This window comes from Ascaphus truei, chromosome 2 (genome assembly GCF_040206685.1).
Source record: "Ascaphus truei isolate aAscTru1 chromosome 2, aAscTru1.hap1, whole genome shotgun sequence".
Lineage (NCBI taxonomy): Eukaryota > Metazoa > Chordata > Amphibia > Anura > Ascaphidae > Ascaphus > Ascaphus truei.
This window is the reverse complement of record NC_134484.1, coordinates 362,469,327-362,491,237: the sequence shown is the minus strand read 5'-3', so window position 1 is coordinate 362,491,237 and position 21,911 is coordinate 362,469,327. Positions and strand designations below refer to the sequence as shown.

The 21,911-nt window shown below is 43.1% G+C and overlaps 1 protein-coding gene across 8 annotated transcripts in view; it reads left to right on the top strand.

The window, feature by feature from the left end:
* THRB (thyroid hormone receptor beta) overlaps positions 1-21,911 on the top strand; it is a 337,521-nt gene that overhangs the window by 251,707 nt on the left and 63,903 nt on the right. The window contains exon 1 of one of the 8 annotated variants that reach the window (XM_075586952.1): positions 16,952-17,725. The exons of the other annotated variants lie outside the window; for them this stretch is intronic. Coding sequence (XP_075443067.1) covers positions 17,398-17,725 — 328 coding nt within the window. The 5' untranslated portion in view covers positions 16,952-17,397. Of the gene's footprint in view, positions 1-16,951; positions 17,726-21,911 lie in introns of those variants that run through there. 8 annotated transcript variants of the gene reach the window in all.

The window sequence follows — 21,911 nt, the reverse complement described above, 5'->3', positions numbered from 1 at the left end:
AACATAAAAAGGGGGGGACTACATATAAACACACAACATATATAACTAATAAGTATCAGCTGAGATACAAGGTGAATACTAATATAAAAACATTTAATAAACATATAATGATATACAGGACATATGAAAAATAAAAAATGTGGTAAAAGGACAATGGAATGCCGATTGGACATTGGATAAACTTCCTTGAAAAAAGAAAAAAAAAAGAGTTTTCAGGGAGTTTTAAATATCTGAAAGCTGGGGAAGAGTCTGATGGTACATATGGAATTCAAGAGAGAGGGGGCAGTACAGGAGATGTCTTGTAGGTAGGAATGAGAGGAGGTAACAAGGCAGGAGGAGAGGCAGATCTTATGGGCAGAATGTAGGGGGTGTTTAGGAATTTATTTTGGGGGTGAGGGCTGAGACTTAAGGGGAGCCAGTGTCGTTGAGAGCTTTGTAAGTCAGAGCTAGGGTTTAATTTTTATTCTGGAGGATATGGGAAGCTTGTGTAGGGCCATGCGTACTGGAGCAGCACAAGTGGAGCGGTGAGTGAGATAGATGAATCTGGCAGCAGCATTGTGGATGGATTGGAGTTGGGATAGGCAGAAAAGGGGAATGCCAAGTTAGAGAAGTTTGCATTAGTTAAGGCGGGACAAGATGAGTGAGTGAATTAGGTCCAGTGGTGTGGAGAATGTTCAGGAAAAGGGGGGGATCAACAGTGTCAAAGGCAGCAGAGAGATCCAGGACAATGAGTAAGGAGAAGATTTCTAAGAGTCAAGCAGGGAGTTGGAGGAGAGAAAATGAGTCAGGTGGTTGTATAGAAGTTGCTCTAGTAGCATGAAGGCAAAAGGGGAGAAGATAAATAGGGTGATAGTTAGAGAGGGAGGTCGGGTCAAGTGAGGGTTTGGTTAGAATGGACGTGATGAGTGCATGTTTGAAAGAATACCCGACTAGCCCCCTCGCTATCCACCTTTAAGAGTCACCTTAAGACACATCTGCTTAAAGAAGCATTTAAGTAGCACTGGATAATCATGGACACATGACACATAAAGCTTGGCCCCCTGCAGACGCACTTACTAGTATTCCCCCCTACTGTCTCTGTACGTTCTCCCTACCTACCAATTAGATTGTAAGCTCCTCGGAGCAGGGACTCCTTCCTTAATGTTACTTTTACAGTATGTCTGAAGCACTTATTCCCATGATCTGTTATTTATATTATTTGTTATTTACATGATATGTATTACTACTGTGAAGCGCTATGTACATTTATGGCGCTATATAAATAAAGACATACAATACAATACAAGAAGGGAATGAGCCAAAGGTGATCTTGAAACGGTCAGTTAGGGTGGAGCTTAGAGTGCCAGAGAGGTGCAGGGGAGATGTGAGGGAATAGGATTAAGAGGGCAGGAGGGCAAGCTGATGAGACCTCATCCTGAGTCATAGGGGATAATGAGCTGAGAGTGCATTTAGATGTGCAAGGGGAGGTAGGTGTTGTGTGTGGAGCTTGACATGAGGAGATGTCATGTCCAATTGATTTAACCTTGTCTGTGAAGTAGATGGTGAGGTCTCTGGCCATGACGGTAGAGGCAGAGGGGGGTGTAGTTGGACAGAGAAGGGAGTTAAAGGTGGAAAATAGGCGTAGAGGGCAGAATTTGTATGAGTGAAGAGAAATAGGTTTGCTTGGCAAGCGAAAGGGTGGTGTTATAGCAGGAGAGCATGAATTTATAGTGGCGGAAGTCTGCTTTAGGGCGTGATTTGCTTCAGTGATGTTCCTAAGTGTGTGAGCACTTTTGGAGGTGGCGGGTGAAGTGTGTGTGCGCCATGGTTGTGACTTAGATTGTCGAGGGCGACGGGGGGTGGCAGGAGCCATCTTATCTAAGGCTGATAGTGTACTGTTGTATAAAGAGGTTGCTAGGCTGAGGGCAGGAAAGGGTAGAGATGGCAGAGAAGAGAGGTTGTAGAAATGTTAAGAATTGGATGGGGTTTAGAGCATGTAGGTTTCTTTGTGTTCGTGAGGAAGTAGGTGTTTTAGAGGATGCATTGGGTAGAGTGAGGTTAAAATAAAAGTTAGGAGCTGATGATCAAAGAGAGCAAAGGGCATGTTAGAGGAGTTAGAGACAGCAGAAGCAGGAGAAAACCAAGTCAAAAGAGTGGCCATTGCAGTGAGCTGGAGAGGTGGTCGACTGGGAGAGACCATAGGAGAAGGATAGAGAGATAAGATGGGAATCTGAAGTGGCATTAGGATTGTCAATATGGATGTAAAAGTCTCCAAGAATGACATTAAGTATGTCAGAAGAGAGGAAGTGAGGGAGCCAGGCGGCAAAGTTGTCAAGAAATTGCGATGTAGGTAGGTCCAGGTGGATGATAGATGACAGGGATATGGAGGGAAAGGGGGGAAAAGAGACAAACAGTGTGGACTTCGAAGGATGAGAAGGAAAGGGGAGGGGGGGGGGTAAAACATGAAATGTGCAGTGTAGGGAAAGTAGTAAGCCAACTCCTCCGCCCTGTCTATTCCCTGCTCTGGGAGTGTGGCTGAGGGATTGACCACCGTAGGAGAGTGCAGCAGGAGAGGTGAGCCAGGTTTCTGTAATGTTCGTGGTTTGCAGACTGATCGTGCATTCGATATAGCAAAGGGAAGGGGAGGTGTAATGGGGATGAGGTTGGAGTGATTGGTAGTGCGTTGTAGAAGGAGTCTTTGGGGTTAGGTGTTGGACATGAAAGGATTCGTATGTGGATAGGGCCAGGGTTAGGCTACATGTCGCTAGAGAGTTGGAGTAGTCATGGGGAGTGGAAGATATAGTAGGACAGGGAGTTGTTTTTTTGTTTGTTTGTTTTTTTGGAGGTGATGTGAGAAGCAGAGGGAGTTGATTGCTGCAGAATGAGGGGGATGACAGTAGAGAATGGGAAATTAGGCAAGAGGATGTATGGGTGAGAGTGTGGGAGCTAGGGGTAGAGACAAAGTGCAAGCGAAAGAGCGTAGTAATTTTAGTCCAAAGCTGAGAGATGGCTGATGTAATTACGTAATATGAGGCTGTAGTGTATCCAGCTGGCTTGTGCAGTGCATGGGCAGCAAATGATGTATGCTCTTTGGCAGCTGTTTAAAGCTTGCCACATTAGGCAGTGCCAGGGTGTGTAGAAAGGGGTTGCAGAGGGAATTGGAGAACATGGTAGTTAGTCATAGGAAGATGTGATGTGACAGGGGATACGTTTGGGAGAGACCGCAGTAGAAGGAGAGGTGAGGGAGGTTTAACAGTGCAGACCTACAAATGTAGAACATTAGTGTAGAGTATTAAGCTCATATAAAGCTGTTCAGTAATATCCTCGTGCAGGTAAAGTTGTTGGAAGTCCAACTTTTGTCTAACTCCTGTATCACTTTACAGTAAAACCAGTTAAAATGTGGAATTCCTTACCCATGGAGATTGTGATGGCAGATACAATAGATATCTTCAAAAAAAGGTTGGACATATTTTTAGAAAGGAAAAGTATACAGGGATATACCAAATAAATAAACATGGTAAGTATGTTGACCCAGGGAAAAATCTGATTGCCATTATTTTTTTCCCTTCAATATGTGATATCATTAAATTATATTTCATTGGGTTTTTTTGTTTGCCTTCCTCTGGATCAATATACTCTACGAATATAGGATAAAGTATTGGTCGTCTAAATTTAGCATGCGGTAGTTACTGTAGAACTTGATGGACGTATGTCTTTTTTCAACCTCATCTACTATGTACCTATGTCGTTCTTTTACTCCCTTTGAAATGTTCTCACTTTAAATGCTATGCTAATCCACTAGCTATGCTTTCCCCATACTAGCTTCACATTGATAAACGTTTAATTTCTCTGCGATCCTTAGATAAGCAAAATGACACTATGTCTAAAGCCTGAGGTTAAACGGTTTAAATCGTGGTGTGCGTAACAGAGGGCTGTCACAAGGGGGGTACTTTACTAAGTAGTTCCTGGCAAAACGGTATCAGTTCTGCTATAACTTTGCTTTCCATTGTTTTCTCTCCCAAAAAAAGAGGAGGGACAAACAATACTTTTGGGAAGGGTTCTATAGATTTGCAGATAGAATCATTGCTAGTGGCATGGGTTTTATAAAATAATAGTTTTGTTCTATACAATTGAGTCATTCTTTCCATGGCAACAAATGTAAGATGAGGCCGCTAGACAAATATTATTTTCACCCAATACTGTGAATCTGTTCAATGTCAGGAAACCCTGCCAATATGCACTTCCTCACAAAAACTTATTAGTAGGATTCACAACTCAAGAACTTTGCCATTGAACGTGTAGCTACAGTAAGAATTTCAATAGCTATAGCATAGATCAGTCACAATATGAACTTCAATGCTTCTATAGTGCGTGTTTCTGTTAATGTATGAATTAGCCGTGTTGGTAAAGGTAAAAAATGTCTGAATGCCAAATTATATAATTTAAAGAAAATACCTGTGTACTCTTGTGAATCCTGCATCTAATTTACAATTGCTTTTCTACAATGACTTAAACATCCCCGTTCCTGCTCTCCTCCTTGGTGCGCGGGTCGTGTGGCGTAATTTGATGTCACTTTACCGTGGCAACCGTGACGTCACATGACCCCGTTGCGTCAATTGACGGCGCGTTGCCATGGTAACGGTTACTGGAGACGGGTGAACCTTGGTAAGTAGAGGTTGCACAGGCCTTGCACGGTCCCCCGGCATTGAATTTAAATGTCTGGGGGGAGAGCGCGGGACCTCTGCAACTTCCCGCGCCCCCCAGTTTGCGCACCGCTGACTTAAACACTTGTACTGATGACACTTGTTTGTTTTTACTTCCCTTGGCAGTACTAGTAGAGTCTGGAATGTCTTATTTATGACGGTCGTGTTGTGAGAGACCCTCGAACCCTAAGAATATTTTATTTTTGCATTTCTAACCTTTAATAATTTATTAAATATCTAATAATAAAATAATGCATGAGACTTAATTAAGGTTTCTGGAGAGGCCGTCATTAAAGCCAGTAATGGAAATGTCATCAAAATATGCTGGTGGAAAACATGAGCTTTCCACTGGAACAGTTGTTCTCAACCTTTTTTGAAGAAGAGATTTTTTTTTCAATCTCAGGGGACCCCTGCTCTTCAGATTTCACTTGTCCACTTTTTGCTTAAACACTTCTTGGAACACACTTGCCCTCCTTTTCACAAGCACACACACACACCACACTCACCCACCCTCTTCTTATACACTCCAGATTAACCTTTACACATCATACTCATCTTTTTACTCAACATACACTCCAGATATTTACTTACACCACACCTCCCCAAACTGAGCAGTCAGCAAAGGCAGAGGCAGCAGGATCAGGTAGTAACTCCCATAAGGTCCAAGGTGTGGATTTGATGGTCTCATGCAAGAGCAAGGGGTCCCAATAACATAAGAGTAACAGCAGAAACAGTGTAATGTCTGAGTATTGAGATTGACACGGTGGCTAAGGAATGACGCTGGTCAATAGATAAAGTCATGAAGCTAAGAGCTAGCCTATGTCCGTTCAGGGAGGCAAGGAAAGTGACCCTGAAACAGATGCAGTCGCTGCTGCGTTGTCTGAGTTTCACCTGTAGTTATAACCATGGGCAGAATCTTTAACCATAGGTTAGAAAAGGCTACTGCAGAGAGATAAAAAGCCCCAACACCACATCTAAATTACAGGGTAGTTAAAGGCAGACCTAAAAGTATGGCAAGTGTTCCTCAGCCTGTTCAATGGTAAAAGGTTGTGGGTAGAGGACAGTGAAACAAATCATGAGCTGCAGTTATTTGCTGACACAGCTTGGGCTGTGCGCCAAGCCATGGCCGCCAGAGTTGACGGAGGCAGGTCTAACCAAACGCATGGCTTTCCTAGAACTATTGCCCATGATTGTCGCAGTAGAATTATGAGCTAGCAAGCCTGGCAGCAAACACATCTTATTCGGGTCAGACAACCTAGGGGTTCCCATTGCAGTCAACGACCTATACGCAACATCACCACTAGTGATGAGATTATTTTGCAGGCTGGTCCTCCCGTGCATGGAAAAGAACACGAACGTTAAGGGAAAACATGCCCCAGGCAGGCTGAACAAAATGGCAGATGCGCTGTCCCGCTTTAATCAGATAGCTTTCAGGCAAGCGGAATCAGACACACAGGCAAAGGGTCTAACCTTTCCAAATTACCTTTGGCAGATAGCGCAGAGGGATTATGGTCTGAAAATGCCTAGCCCCACACATGTGGAAAACACATAATGCATTGTGGCAATGGCGACCTTTCAAGGAAGCCGCAACAATAAGGCTGGGGCCATGGTCCCGCAGACCGTGCGGAGGCGTCCGCACGCTGAGCGATCAGATTGCCTTAAGGCAGTGATCAAGTCCATGCGGCATGCGTGCGGAAACGGGAGGGGGCACTCGTTGCACAAGAAATCAATTGAAACTGATTTCTTGGCGCGACAGGCCGGTCACGTGAGCGGTTCGTCCAGGGCGAACCAGCTCCGTGACACCCCTAGGAATGCCCCCCACGGCCTGTCCACCATAGCCAGGGAAAGCACCCGATTCACGCGGTTCACTTCCCAGCCTCTGCACGCCTCCGCTGCAGCCTAAGGGGTAAGGCAGATGGTATTGAATAACTCATTACATTCCTACTGACCTTAAAGCACGCACGGATGTCCTGCGCAAAAGCAGGTTGCACACTAGCAAGTGTGCAAAAAGTTGCACACTTTTTTCTGAAAATTCAGAGATTAAAATAAACCTCGCTAAGAATTATGTTATCAAGCATACCATGCAGACAGGCTGTGCCCGGCTAAAGGCTTTATGGAATAGTACAGTCATAATTTGGTCAGAGATTATCCCAAGATTAGCATGAAAAGGGGTCACCAGCTGAGCGGGCATGGAAAAAACTGAAGCCATCAGTGGATTCATCATCTCTTGAAAAGAGACGTGTTTATCAATAACATCATGCAGCCCTCCAGGCAATAAACCGTCAGAGCGCAACACCACAACTTCGGTTGGGTGTTCGTCCCCATTATGTGACCATAATGGGTGCTATCACGGAATCGTCACGCCAGCAATCTTATTGTGCCTGAAATATGCTAAGAAGGCACCGATCATACGGTCAAGCCTTTGGTTAAGTCCACGGAAGAGATTGGGCAGGCTGGAGACGCCGACTCTGCGGTCAGGCGGGCTGGCCCCTGCCCAAGTCAGGTGGAAGAAGCTAGGCATCAACTGTGCGGCTGGGCCTATGCAGCCACGGCGGTACTGAGAGTGAAGCATTCCCAAGCGAGCCGGAGGAGGCCAGTCCAAATATGGCTATTACGACTCCTCCCTATACTAGTTGCAGAACGCATGGGTTCTTTTGGCATACAGCTAGCGGCTGGTGGACGTTTTTTACATAATGATGTTAAATAACAACAAATCTGTTACATAATTTTACTTCTACTGAAAACTGTGTTGGCTCCAATTTTTGGATGAGGTAAAATCAAAGGCTAGGCACGTTAAGCCTTTATACCACCTGGGCTGCAGCACCCTTGACAGAGAACAGCACCCTGGTTGAGAAACAGCACCAGACATTGTAATGCATAGGATGTAGTTAGTCATTGGACAGGAATTATAATTTATACATTAAAATATAATCAATTAGCCAAGAACTCAAAAATGCCACTTATTTTGTCCTTGGACTTTAGACTTTAACAGTAATGCACATTTTCAAGGTGACGTACATTTTTCTATTTGCAATCCTTCATATGGATGTTACTTTTATTACTTCTAGTGCTTTCAGATCCAGATTGCATGCTGTGCATGTTTCAATGGAAAATTACTGGATAAGAAGTATACCTACAAGGACTACAAATGTACAGTAGCAAGACTTGCTGTTCCCGTGGACGATGTGAAACCAAATGCAATTCCCAGTATTTCCACACTTGTAGCGGCCCCGTGAGCGGCTGAGCCACTGCTGGCAAATGGGGTTTTGCGGCTGCAGTAGTACTTTGCAGTAATGATAGATGCTGCTATTGTGTCTTTAACCTACAGTAAAACATACAGAACACCTACAAGCTCATATTGAACCCCCAAAATACCCACAACATATGTATAAGCATATAAGTGTCACAGAGGAGTGCTACTGAGCATGGCAATATATATATTTAAAACCAGAGACATAACATAAAACACAGACAAAGCTCAGTGCACATCCAGAAAAACTTATACACGGTACAGTGCCTAAATATACATGTATAAATAACAAATAAATAAAATGGTCTTTTAGTTTAACATTTTGGCCAAATTGTTGTAAGCCCTTGAGCCAACTGAACGGCAGACCACATTTCAAGGGTCCCTAACACTAATATAGATTCTTAATAACCTGTGCATTGCCAGGAAAAATGGTTTATAATAAATCTGTCAATATTAGTTGCAAAAGTTCTAAGTCTGATTGAAGCTTTTATTAACCTGTACATTACCAGGAAAAGCACTCTGTAATAGATTTGTCACAATCACACTGTAACCAGGCAAGTTCCCCTGAGAGTGGGAGATGCCATGGAGTGAGCTTTTAACCATTTAAATGTGGGAGGGAGGGAGCTTCAATTAGGTAGGAGGTTGCCACCCTCCAATCAACTAAGACTAGCTGAACAAGAATTATACAACATACAGAACACCTACAAGCTCATATTGAACCCCAAAATACCCACAACATATATATAAGCATATAAGTTTCACAGAGGAGTGCTACTGAGCAGTACAGTACATTCAATGCACAGTATTCAAAGGCTATTGCTACAGTAATGCAAGTTTTCAACGGTTCTGTGTAACCCCTTATTCCCATACACTCTCTTTCAATGCTGGGAAGCTTCAGATAACAGAGTCTTTATAAATGATTAAAGTAAATTATAGAAACATGTATTGTACTATACAAAGGTATAAGATTTAAGAAAATATGTATTGCTTTATACAATAACATAGATAACAAAGACTTGGGAAAAATAATGCAATCTTCTTCCACCAGAATGCCCTGCCTGTCTCTTGTATAGTTTTACCTATAACATAATCAAGAAGAAATAGATGCATTAATTAAACACTGTGCTGCTTTGTCGGTGCATCCTCGCTCTATTTATACTTTATGTCTTCCATTGAATTTGTGCGCATGTGTGGTACAGGTATAAGCCAAATTAATGCAATGCATACAGTATGTGCTCCATTCAATTACAGCTATTGGGTGGAATGCACACGGTGTGTGTTTCATCGAATTAAAGCAGCATTCCCGCCCCCTTTTTTTATTTTTCTTATTTTTATATGTAAAGCATGTGACAAAATATAATTCTACATTGTTACCTAAGCTGGCAATCGTTTGGTGCTCGGGAGTAATAGTCTGCTGTTTGGAACACAGCAACAGATCTGTTTGCGATACTTTGTTGCCAACAGGCAGAGTTCAAAAAGGTGTGTTTCAGAGCCCATTTCAAAAGAGGAAGTGGATATGACTTTCTAAATGGTTTGCTGTAGCAAAATCATAAAAAATGGCAATAGTTGTTAAAAAAGAAAAATGCAGATAGTATTGTGTAATACTGCAGAACTGATTTATTAAAAAAAAAAAACCCACATAGGATTGTTCAAGTTTTGCTGCTTTAGGCTGCGTCCATGGTTCCTGATTGCTTGCTGAGGCGCGCTTAGGCTGAGGGAAAGCGGGTGCTTTCCCTGGCCTTAGACCGCGCGCCGTCCGGGGGCGTGTCGGGGGCGGGCCAGTGACGTCACGGAGCTGGTTCGCCCACATAGGGCGAACCGCTCACGTGACCGGCCCTGCGCTCCGGCGAGCGCCAAATCTAAATTTTGTATAAGACCTACGCTTCCGCACGCTTGCAGAAGCATAGGCGAGCTCTCATTGCGGCTGCAGGGGCTCACTGGTAAGCACCAGCACGCCTCAGCAACATGCCCGAGGCCTTCATGTGTATGTGTGCAGGAGCTACAATGCAAGGATATGCCAAAAAGGCAGTTGTTATCTTAATTATTCAATAGTGATGTTCTGTGCCGCTGGGTGTAGCTTCTACACGAAGGTGTTGGTGTTGAGAAACATTCAGCTTCTGCAACACAAGAATTAAAACAATGGCTTCATTAAAAAATAGTACACCCAAACTACGTGTGACGGTAGGGGTAGCTGACATCACAAAACTGGGGTGAAGCCCAGCTAGCTGGGCCTAAATCCATGTAACTTGGCCACCTATGTAAGGCTTATTTCGGCCAAATGTACTTTAATATCTGAGCGAGAACAGGGAATGTGTAATGCACTATGTATGTATGAAGGTACTCCAAAGCACTTTATTCCCTGTAAATGCAATTCCCCATTTTAGTGAATCAACATTGTTCTGTGATGTGATTTGGGAGTCAGTCCTGTAAAGTGTAATTGGATTATGTGACTGTATGTACTTATTTCTAAGATAGCAGACAGTAATGTGATTTGCATGTGTACATTTCTATTGAGGGGACTCTGTGATTTAATCAGCTGAGGTTCCTGCAGCGAAATGTGGATTGACACAAAGGTAGGGAGCGTGGAGGTGTTAAAGACATTTGGTGAGTGGGAAAGAGTGGTCAATCAGGTCTGCTCTGATTGGCCAGCAGCCCCTGTCCCATGTAAAGGATAGCAACAGAGGGCTATATAAGAGGCACTGCTGATCAGCACATGAGAGAGACTGCCTTAGAGACTATCAGAGACATTCTGGGAAGGAGTTTGGATCTTGTTTGTGACCAGCTGGAGATACATGTCAGAGGGGCTGCTGTGTGATTAGCACTCTGATATCCTGGACGACAAGTGGGCAGGGCAAGCCTTCCTGAAGCAGGCCCCTGCACCTAGCGAGGCTAGAGTCTACTCCCCAGGCCCCCAGTTGGTATTGTATCTTGTTTTGTGCATCTTTGTTTTGTCTACTGGCATGCCAGAATAAACCTCATTTTATTCAACAACCTGATCCCAGTGTTTTCGGTGTAAAAGTACTGGTCTCCTGTGACACTACGCCACTCGAACAGTACTGAGTTGCACCCCCTGACATAATTAAACATTAAACTGTATTTATTTTTCTTTAATCATGTTTTCCATTAGTTTCGGTCACTGGATTACTTCAGTACACAGTCCGCACAGATACCATAATAGTCCATTAATTGTGTCTTTGATGTTCTTAAATTCTGCAGTAGTGTATTTCTACTGCATCCCAAGGGCATCTAAAATAGTTCTCATCAAATTGTTGGTTGAAGCCTTCTTACCACAGGAGCCATCAAAGTTCACATTTCTGGCCCACGTGGCATAAAGTTGAAAAGGCACATTGTAACAAGGACCTGTTTAAATAAAGAAACCTCAGAGTTCTGAGAATCCAGCCACTCAATTAACTAGTCTCCATGTGGACTAATGAGAGCTCTGTAAAAAGCCTCATCTGAGATACAGGAGAGAGATTCCTTAGCTCTCAATTGGGCTGACAGAAGGAGAGCAGAGAAGCCTGCACACAGACACTGTCTTGAGCACAAAGGCTGTGCTGAGATCAAGACATCCAAAAAACTAGAGACCTATATTTCCTGGACACAGAGGACCCAGGAACCTACCAGAGACATGGAGGGCCGCCTGCTTAAGGTACTTCCTGAGACTTTGGGGTGATAGGCTGGTAATGGGAATATCCCTCCAGTTCTGCAGATAGGGTCTGGGGAAGTAAGTTAGCCCTTACAAAGGGATAGGGGTTTGTTATTTTGTTGTTTTTGTATGTTTTGCCTGGATAAAGGAACAGGCTCAATAAAGCCAAGATATCATTTCACCCAAATCGGTCTCCATTATATGTACCTCTGCACACATCTCTTACACACATGATGTTGAAACATTAATTGGGAAAATCGATGTGGCTGTCCCCTACAGCATGTAGCATATTTTTCCACAGTTTGCCTGGGCATCATGGGAAGAACGATGTCATCTACTGGATCCCCACTGACTGGGATACAAGTGCGTTTACGCCTCTGTAGTTTAGTTGCACAGGTGTGGTTTGGAAAACAGGCACAGGTAATTGCTCTGGTATTCCACATTCATGCTGGACAGTCTTAGTGGCATGGGGGGGGGGGGTCATAGGCACAATGTCATCATCGTTAAATGAGCAGGATGGTGTGTACAGGCTGTATGGGCTTCCCACTATCTGAGTATTGCTCAGAGGCACATGGGGGGAGTGGGAAAGAGGCTTTCTCTAGATGACGTAGTCTCTCTTGCAGCATTTTATTCACATGCGACTAGAGACCATCCATGCACCTCGCCAAATGCTCCATCCTCTGTAACACAAGGCCAACTTTTTTTGTCCATTAAGTTCAGTCTCTGCTTCTGCTCAGGTACCTGTGCCCGATCAGTGGCAGGTCTGACCACAGGTCCGTAAGGTGGTGCTTGAGGTACCAATTGGCTTCTGCCGTGGTTCTGTGCTCTGAAACACAATGCAGTGGGGGGAAGGGAGGACAGGGGGTTGAACAACTAATACTGTAATAGCAAGTTTCCGATATTGTTCATTTCTAACGGAAAGATTCCCTAAAATAACAGCAGTGTAGCCGATGCAAAGATGCAACTATTGACCTTGAAAGTATCAGATAACCAGTACAATTGGCATCCTACACTTTTCAATACTGGCACAGATCAAAAACGTGCAAACATGAGAAGCTGGGGGATCATTGTGCCACCCATCACACAAAGGAAGCCAATATCACTAGGTGGGGAGCTTCATTACTTCAAGTAAGGCATCGTATAGACTGGAACACTGCAAATAAATGTCCATTGTATTCCTACAAAGCCCGGAAATAAAAAATTAAGCTGGTGGAAAGCGTGTTTAGTAATTTCATGGTTAGTGGAGGGGGGGGGGGGGGTTGAGTGGGCTATGGTTATGTTTTAGTTAAGTTATTAATGTATGTTATAGTTTTGTTAACTGCACAATAAATTATGTTTTAATACTTCTTTTCTTCATTAAACAAAATATATTAAAAAAATCTTTACTCCCACCCACCCTTAACTCACTATCTCCCTTAACTCACAACCTTCCTCTCTCGCTAAACTACAGGGCTAGGGCAGGGACCGCCTTTTTTTGTGTAGAAGCTGGAGGAGGGCTCAGGTTTCACGTGGGAGGTGGATCTGACCTTTTGTTTGCTTAATCCCAAATCCACGTTTTGTTTTGTTTTTTTTTTACTTTGCATCAAGCAGTCGCTGAGGAGGGTAGGGCTGGACAATGTTGGCTGAAAGGGAGGACTATATCATCTGGTAGTTATGATTGGCCAGCAAAGCCGGCCAATCAGATCAACAGGTAACTCACTGGTCCATTAAGGACGCAGTGAGAAAAAAATACCATATCAACAAAAATATAATATAAACCGATATGTAGTGCAACAGGAAATTAAAATAATGTGCACTAAAATAGGAGAGTTAATGTAAAAAAATCCGAATGGGGGGATACCGAGCAGAGCACCCCGTCTGATGCCCACTTGGAGGCAAACTCTGAAACCATCCCAGTGGACTCGGCGTATGTGTACTCTGCCCAGATACGGGAGCGCACCAGCGCCCGGAACATGACCACGGTGTTTGTTGGGACTTCCCCCACCAAACACTGCTTCCTGGTCTTATAAATGGCTAACTTAGCCAATGCCAGGAGCAGGTTGGTGAGGAGATCCAAAGGGAGGAACACTCTGAGGCGTATTAAGGTGTTTTTGGTGACTACTACAGTACTAATACACAGGTAAGTTACAAACACATTTCTTTATAGTGAAAATTCAAGTAAAAAACTTCAAACAATTGTATGTCCCCAAAAGAATTATTATAAAAAAAGATCAAATATTTTTATATTAAAAAAATAACATTCCCCCTTCCCCACAACCCACCTACACGAATACATCCCAAAACACACTCCCCTCACAACACACCCTACCACACATCCCACCAGCCACTATGCCCCCCACAACACCCACGCGTCTCCCTAGGACACCCACCCCTCTCACCACAACACTCCCCATCCTCACAACAACACCCTCCGCCCCAACAACTCACTTTCTCCACAACCAGCCTCCCCTCCCACAACAACACATAATATTAGGGCTGGCTGTTATGGTCTTTCTGGGTTTGGAGAGTAAATTCTTGTATATCTTACTGTACAGTAGAATACATATATGCATTCAAACTAAAGATTATTGTGATCCAGTGTTGTTATACTGTTTACAGTTCTATTGCACTTTGTATGGAACACTACCTGACTAGTCCTACTCATTTGTGATTACAGGAACATCAGGCTGCACTTCCTCATCTGTTGCTATCTACAAATGGTAATTCAAACAAAAACTTGTCAACAACTCCACCACAAAAGAAACACATACTACATTGCAACTGAGAGTTATTTTAAACACACACCTCATTTGCCCAGATGGACACGTTGGAGCGGTACCGGACCCCACCCTCCAGAAAACAAAAAGGGTCCAGTTTGACACCATCCCAGACTCACCCTAAACTATATGGAAACACAATTTTAATGCACAACATTGCCACACCTCAACTGGACAATATCACCGACTAAACTTACTGAGGACATTTATAAGCGATGGTCACCACGGTAGGGGCGATGGACCGCAAGCCTCTCCAGAGCTCGGGGTGCAGCTGCTTCTGCCACGTTGTTCTGTTTTTGTTTTTTGTGTGTAGTTGTAAACTGCGTATGTGCCGGTTTCAGTGGATTTAAATGGGGATTAATACTGTATATAGAATAGAATTACAATATGCTGTAGTTAATGTTGGTTAGTGGGGGAGGGGGGCGAGTGGGCTATTGTTATTTAATTACAACGTTATATATGTTATACTGTTGTATAATGTAGTTAAGGTATACATGTGATATTGTTGTTTACTGCACAATAAAATGTGTTTTTACGACTTGATATTCATAAGTACTTCAACATTGTTTTTCACAGAAAAAAAATATTATTTATTAATCAAGCAAAATATATTTTAGAAAACTTAACCCCCTCCCTCTAAACTACATGGCCCTCTTTTTGACTGGTGGACCTGCTGGACGGGGTGGGTCCCTCTTCCTCGTGTCGGAGCTGGAGGAGGCATCAGGCTTCACACGGGAGGTGAACGGTGCCGCCTCCTCACCACCTCCTCACACTGGAGAAGGGGTCAGGCTTCACACGGGAGGTAAATGATGCCTCCTCCTCCACCAGCTCCTCACACTGGAGGAGTGAGATATGGAATTCTGGCTGCGGTATTATAAGAAACCAAAAGTCACACACTCCACCTTTTTTGTGCTGTATGAAGCAGTAAAACGGTAAACAGTCGACACTTGATACACTGCCAGTTCTGCAAACAGCACTTGGTACAACACATAGACAACGATACTCTCGGGATCAGTGAACAATCTCCAGTCTCCATCCTGGCCCCTCGTAGTTGCTGTCCCTCTCCTACTACCACCATGGGAAGTCATGGTCCCCTTTCAACTGCCACGGAGGCCATCCATGCTCCTCCTCCTCGTCACTCAGCCTGATCAGGAGGAGCGTGTTCGCTCGACCAATGTCCCTCTACAAAACATACAGTAATAGAGAGTTTAAACACGAGAGTATATTGTGTATATATAATTTGTAAATAGACACAATATGCAATTATTAGAGTAGGTAGTAGGTACCATATTCCCACTTAATCTGGTAGGGAAAACTACCATCAGCGTGCGGTTCATTATCCCAAAATACTCCGTGGGGGGGTGTTAAATTGCCATTCTTAGTTAACCAGGTACAGTCCACCAAAGCGAGGGAGGTGTTGAATCACATTTAAAAAAAATAGTGTCTTGTACAAACCTGTCTCCAACTTACCCCCTATTGGTGTCTCTGAAAAAAAATCTTATGTTACAGTGCAGAAATAGCATTTATTTTACACCTCAACAATTGGCCTCTACTGAAATCCGTTAAAGTCAGTGGTGGGATTGAAACATTTTAATTACCGGTTCTTACCTTCACGGCGGCATCTACCAGCATCTTTTCCCTTCATATCTCTTCTCAAGATGGCTGCGTGGCATCACATGGTGCCGCGTAACGGTGTCTCGTTGCCATAGCAACGGACGTCACATGATGTTGGCATGGCAACGCAGCGCCATTTGATTCTGCGCGGCCATTTTGAGAAGAGATATGCAGGGAAAGGATGCTGTTAGACGCCGGCCGTTGCCATAGGTAGGAGAATAGAGCACCGGTTCGGCAAACTTTTTAAATTTTAGTAACAGATTTGCACGAACCGGCGGAATCCCACCACTGGTTAAAGTACTGTATAAAATAAAACCTGTTAAGTTCTTGTGCCTTTCAATAGGCTCACCGCGGGCTTGGACAAAGATATTCAGTGAGCCATCTGCTGGACACATACTGAATTGTGATTAAATAAACAAACCCCACAAAACCGCGGGTTGTGAATCCATTGGCTTCACACATCTGGACCGCGATGCACAAAGTGTGACCGTTGGTGGTATCTCGCGCCTTCTCTTTGTACCAAAGACGGTGTGTCTTGCTACATCTGTAGATAATATTTCCGTTTCTATTCTGTGTGGCGAGTAGTGGTCTGGTGGTAATGGCACTGTCTTTGAAGTTCGTGAGCTACATGTATCTTTATTTTTATTTCTACACATTCAACAAAATTTGTTCATAGTGTGTGTAAACAAAGTGTTACATATAGGCTGTTCGTGCTATGCAAGAACATTTTTTTGTTCTTAAATATTTGTGAATTTGCATGTTTGTTTTAACAATTTTTAAGCCAAGAAATATTATATACATTCATACTGTAATACTGTATGTGTGTTTAGATAAAATCTAGAACTCTTGTTTCCTAAGAAATAAAAGCTCCCTATGTTTCACTGAATTCCTGCATTCAGTTTAAAATGCAGTTCATAGTATGTTATAGTCTTCTCGTGCAGCAATAGGATTAAAAAAGCATAGGTTGGATTACAGCACAATGAACACATATTGTTTGATGAACATACAATTCTTTAAGGCTGTAACCGTGCCAAAAAAAAGTTGGCTCTTCCAAAGGCATGTGTTTCTATAAAAACTTGCGAGAGCAAACAACCCACTGTCAGTTCACAGCAATGTCACACTTAGGTAACGGGTGTGTGCCAGGTCAACTTATGATAAGAACAGTCATGCAAGGCTGAATCCTCAATGTTTTGTGTTCTAAGAACCTAAAAAAATTGTTCTCAACCAGCTTCAACTTGGGGGACCTTAAGTGATCATGAGCAGCAAGCTCATAAAATGTTGGAATCTTCTTCCAATGGCAACATTTTGTTTGTACTAGTATTAGAGAAAACATCATGTGCAACCGGCACAGCCTAAACTGGGAATAAAAAGGCTTGTAGGCACCGCTGTAGAAATATGGACTGGCAAGGGCTGACTCAATCTGCCTATCATTAGTGTGGTCAACTGGTGATGCAGACAATTGGCAAAGGTTTCGGAGAATCAATAGTATTGCCTTCTACAATGCCCCAAATGAGGAAGATCTTGACCATGCCAACTGCGTACCCCAAAGTGTTGATGCATTCAGCAGAAGAAGGCCTTCCAGTATGGGACAGAATCAAGTTTCATGCCAAGATTCCACACTGGACGTCGCAAGTAGAGAAACCAGGAAACAGTATGCATATAGAGAGCAAAAACATCAGAAAGAGAAGACAGCGTATACAGAAACTATCTGGATCATATTGGACTGAGTTAAGGTTTCAGACCTGCCACATGGAAATGAATAAGCTGAGTGCCTCATGTAAGTCTGATTTTCAACTGGAAAGCAGAAAAGGTAATCAAATGTATCACAGTGCATGTTCAGAATCCTGCTCTTCAATTCTAAATCAAATGAAAACATGCAAGTATTATGTCTTTTTATATGCAGAAAATATATCGACAATAATTATTTAATGGTTTTCAGGTGGGGCTGTTTTGCAGAAAAGTTAAAAATGTCTGAAACGCTCTTGTATATATTCAAAGTTGTTCTGCACATTCTGAAATGTGCCTATTACATCATAGAAATACAGTTGACTCTTGTTAAATACACTGTTGAGCATATACTGAAAATGTGGTTCTGCAAAATCTGTATTCTACATATATGTACTCGTAAAAATCTTCTACTTATATGTACTAGTGTTTCTGAACATTGTTATTCCACTGACGACTTTTGAGGAATTGGTTCAATCTCTCAACAACATCTCCTAAATAATAATCTACGCAAGAATCAAATCTACACGTCCATGCAACAGCACGTCCATGTTGGCAAAAGATATTCAGTGACTTCCTCTTAAGTTCTATACAGCGGCAGCGCTTTAACATTCAGTATCATTACATTCAGATCATTAAATCTCCTGTATGTACAACATACTGTAGGATACAAAAATGCAATCATGTTTCTGTAGTGTTTGTTTGCATTTAACAAGCAATATGTATTGTCATAACTGAAAAGAAAAATATTACTACATTAAAAACGGTACTTTGCCTGCATTGCATGTTCCTCTGGCATTGAAAGGGTTTTCATGCTCTTTGATTTTTGTAGCACAATATTCACTTAATTTCTGGCAACACATATTTAAAAATACTGTATAACCTAATTTGCCAGGCTATTTCCTGAGAATGTATGTCTGTGTTGTATTTTGTTTATCAGCAGTTTATATATACAGTTTATTTCAAGAAAGGGGGAAAAAAAGGCAGATGCAGAAAGTCGTGTGCAGAACAGGTCTTTACGCAAGTTGTTTTCTGCTTGGGTCACTCGGGGAGGGATTAAAGATTCAGGAGGGTTGTCACCTTAAAAATAAATTAAACTGGTGTAAGCACCTGATATCTGGAGAATTAGCTGTTATTTACCTCAGAATGCCTTGTTCTTGACAGATGCTTTGTGCTTATCGCTTTAACCTAACGCTGTGATGTCTGGTGGAAGCAGACAGCTTCACCAAGGACAATTAATTGCATGGCTTCTGAAATACAAAAAACAGCAGCAGCAGCAGCATTATCTGTTCTCTATTAGAGCAAATAAACCTCCCCTTTTGTACCTTACAAAGAAGTCAAATACATATATTTCTGATTTTTATTTTTAATTTTCTGGTAGATGGGGAGTTTATCTTTTGCCTACCTGTGCATTCTGCATTGTGTAATATTAACTAATTATTAGCAGGTATAGAAGTCACAGGTTGGATTCCAAAACAAATAATCAGCCATGTTTTCTGAGCACATTTCTGCCATAAGACCCCTTCTGGCACGGAAAGACCCCTTGCAGCCCACCCAAGTCTGTGTCCCAGCGCCTAAAGGGGTTTCATGGCAGAAAACTGCTTTGTAAATAGAGGCCCTAATGTATAACACAGCACATTCTTCCATAAAGCAACACCATTGTTGCTAACCAATGACAAAGAATATGCTGCAATGTAACACAATAATTAACGTGACTGAATACCTAACATCTAAAGCTATTTCTATTTAGAAAATAAAGATTACTTTTCAACATCATGTGAAACCATGAACACAGGGTGAACAATAAATTAACTTCCATTCCCCTGACCTCAAAATAATAGGGGGCAATGAACCTGCTTTTAGTTTTGGATTTTGACTCAAGGGCCACCAGAAGGCTGAGCCACTGATAGAGCCCCCTGTGCTGAAGCAGGGATATCCTGAAAACCTGACCTGTTGGTGGCCCTTGATGACTGGCGCTGCCCACCCCTGGCCCAGATTCTCTCAAGTTCAATTAATGAAACAAAAGTGTTATTGGTGTTTACCCCCGAGTTTATTTATCGAAGTATTCACTAAAGACCTATAGTCGGCGCTGAAGCAGAGATAACAGGCTTTGTATTGCTGCAATATGTCAGCGTCATGTTTAACACGCCATTTGAAATTGACTTGTTAACGTGAAATTACTTCTTCACATGCTATTCACTAAACTCCCATATTTGGCAATATCCGGCTTCCGACCAAAAATATTTATATTACCGACTCCAGGCTGGCGCTGCATACAAGCAGATACATTTGGGGCAATTAGAGGAATAAAAGAGTCAAGAGGCAAATAAGTGGAAATTACATTTGAAATAGGAGCTTTCTGTATCTCCTCATGGAGAGTTATATGCAGAATAAATGAGGAAGCTCTATATATAATATTAATAAAATATAGGAGGAAAAGAAGAAATAGTATTATTTCCCACTTTTCTACCCCTCTTGCTATTTATCCTCTGCGTTTACTAATACTTGTGAGCTATGAGGGAGAGATTCACTGTATATTAACTGGAATAAGAATGATAATAGAACAAGAAGCACCATCAGCTGTTTGGAAGTGTAGGTCCCTGCTTCTATTGGGATTAATATATATGGGTATTTGTACTCTATCAGATATAAAATGTATATATACACCTTTAACTAAGATTTTGAGTGTTCTATAAGGGGTAGGTTTGGATACTATCCCCTATACAAGATCACGTTGATTTCAGTAGAATGATTTATTTTGCCTGTGGCAACTGAGTTTATTGGTTATATTTTCTTTTCAACTACATAGACATATGGGAGACACTTTGGCCCACCTACTGTACTTTGTGTGAATTAATTAGAGTATCCCTTTTAGCACCATCACTGCCCCATGTTCCCACCCATTCTGAGTGGTGCATAAGAATAATAAGGGTTGGTGATATTGATCCTGATGATATGCTGTTGCAGGGATAAACTTTTTGTTTTGCATGTAATTCATACATACAGAGGCGTAACTAGGTGTTTTTGCTGCCCGGGGGCAAGTTCTCTCCATTTCCCTCCCTACACAGCACACTGATGCATCGTGACACAGCATAGCACACTGACAGTCACACAGCACACTGCACTGACTGAGGCTCCGCATACTTACACACCCTGACGTCATGGAGGGCAGAGGAGGGCACAGTGCTACTCTATCACTTCCAGATTTTGCCTCCCGCTCTCTGTTTGCTCCACTCTCCACTGACCAGCGCTGCGCTAACCCACCTGTCTGTCATCTCTGTTGCCGGTTCCACCCCCCCTGACTAGTGCTAATAAAGCAGGACCGGGCACTGTACCGGTTGCAGCGCTGACTAACAGGTTAATTAATGCAGCGCTGCAACAGGCACCAGGCGGGGGTGGGGGTGATCAGGCTGCGCCAGGGTCAGCTGCCCCGCTCGCCCCCCCCCCCCCACCCATTTCACACCTCACGAGCCCTCCTTATTTCCCACCCTCTTCCCATGTATTTCTCTCCCCTCCCTCTTCCTCACGTACACCCTCTAACCTCACATGTATTTCTCTCCCCTGTATCTCTTACTTCCTCTTTTCCTCACTCGCTCCCTCCCCCCTCTCTCCTCTCACTCAAACCAACCTTCCGTCAATTACCCCACCTCACTCAATCCACCCACAAAATACATACCAAAAAACCCCACCCCCCTAAATACCTATAACCCCACCCCCAATACATAATAAAAATACACCCACCCCCACACATAAAGATACACCCCAATACATATTAAAAAATACACACCCAGCCCCCAATGCATATTAAAAAATACACCCCCATCCCCAATGCATATTAAAAAGACCCAAAACTCCCATCCCCCCAATACATATTAAAACAAAAACCCACCCCCCAATACATATAAAAAGATCCCCGCCCCAATAGATATAAAAGACCCCCCACCCACCCTAATACATATAAAAGAAACAGACTTACCTTGGGGATGGTCAGGCTGGGTCCAGTGGCTGTGGAGGCCTGGTGGCCAGTGCTGCAAGTTGGGCCAGGCCCGGCTGCAAGTCTTCTCGCGGCCAGGCCCAGACCCTCCCTCCGTTGTAGGCCTCTATCCCTCTGTCCCATGCAGAGCTTTCGACACCAGCTTGTGCGCGCCCTGAAGCTGGGTCACGCCTACTTCCGGCGCACTGATGTCAGTGTCCCGTCGCACAGCAGCATCAGAAGCTCAGCGCAGGACAGAGGAATA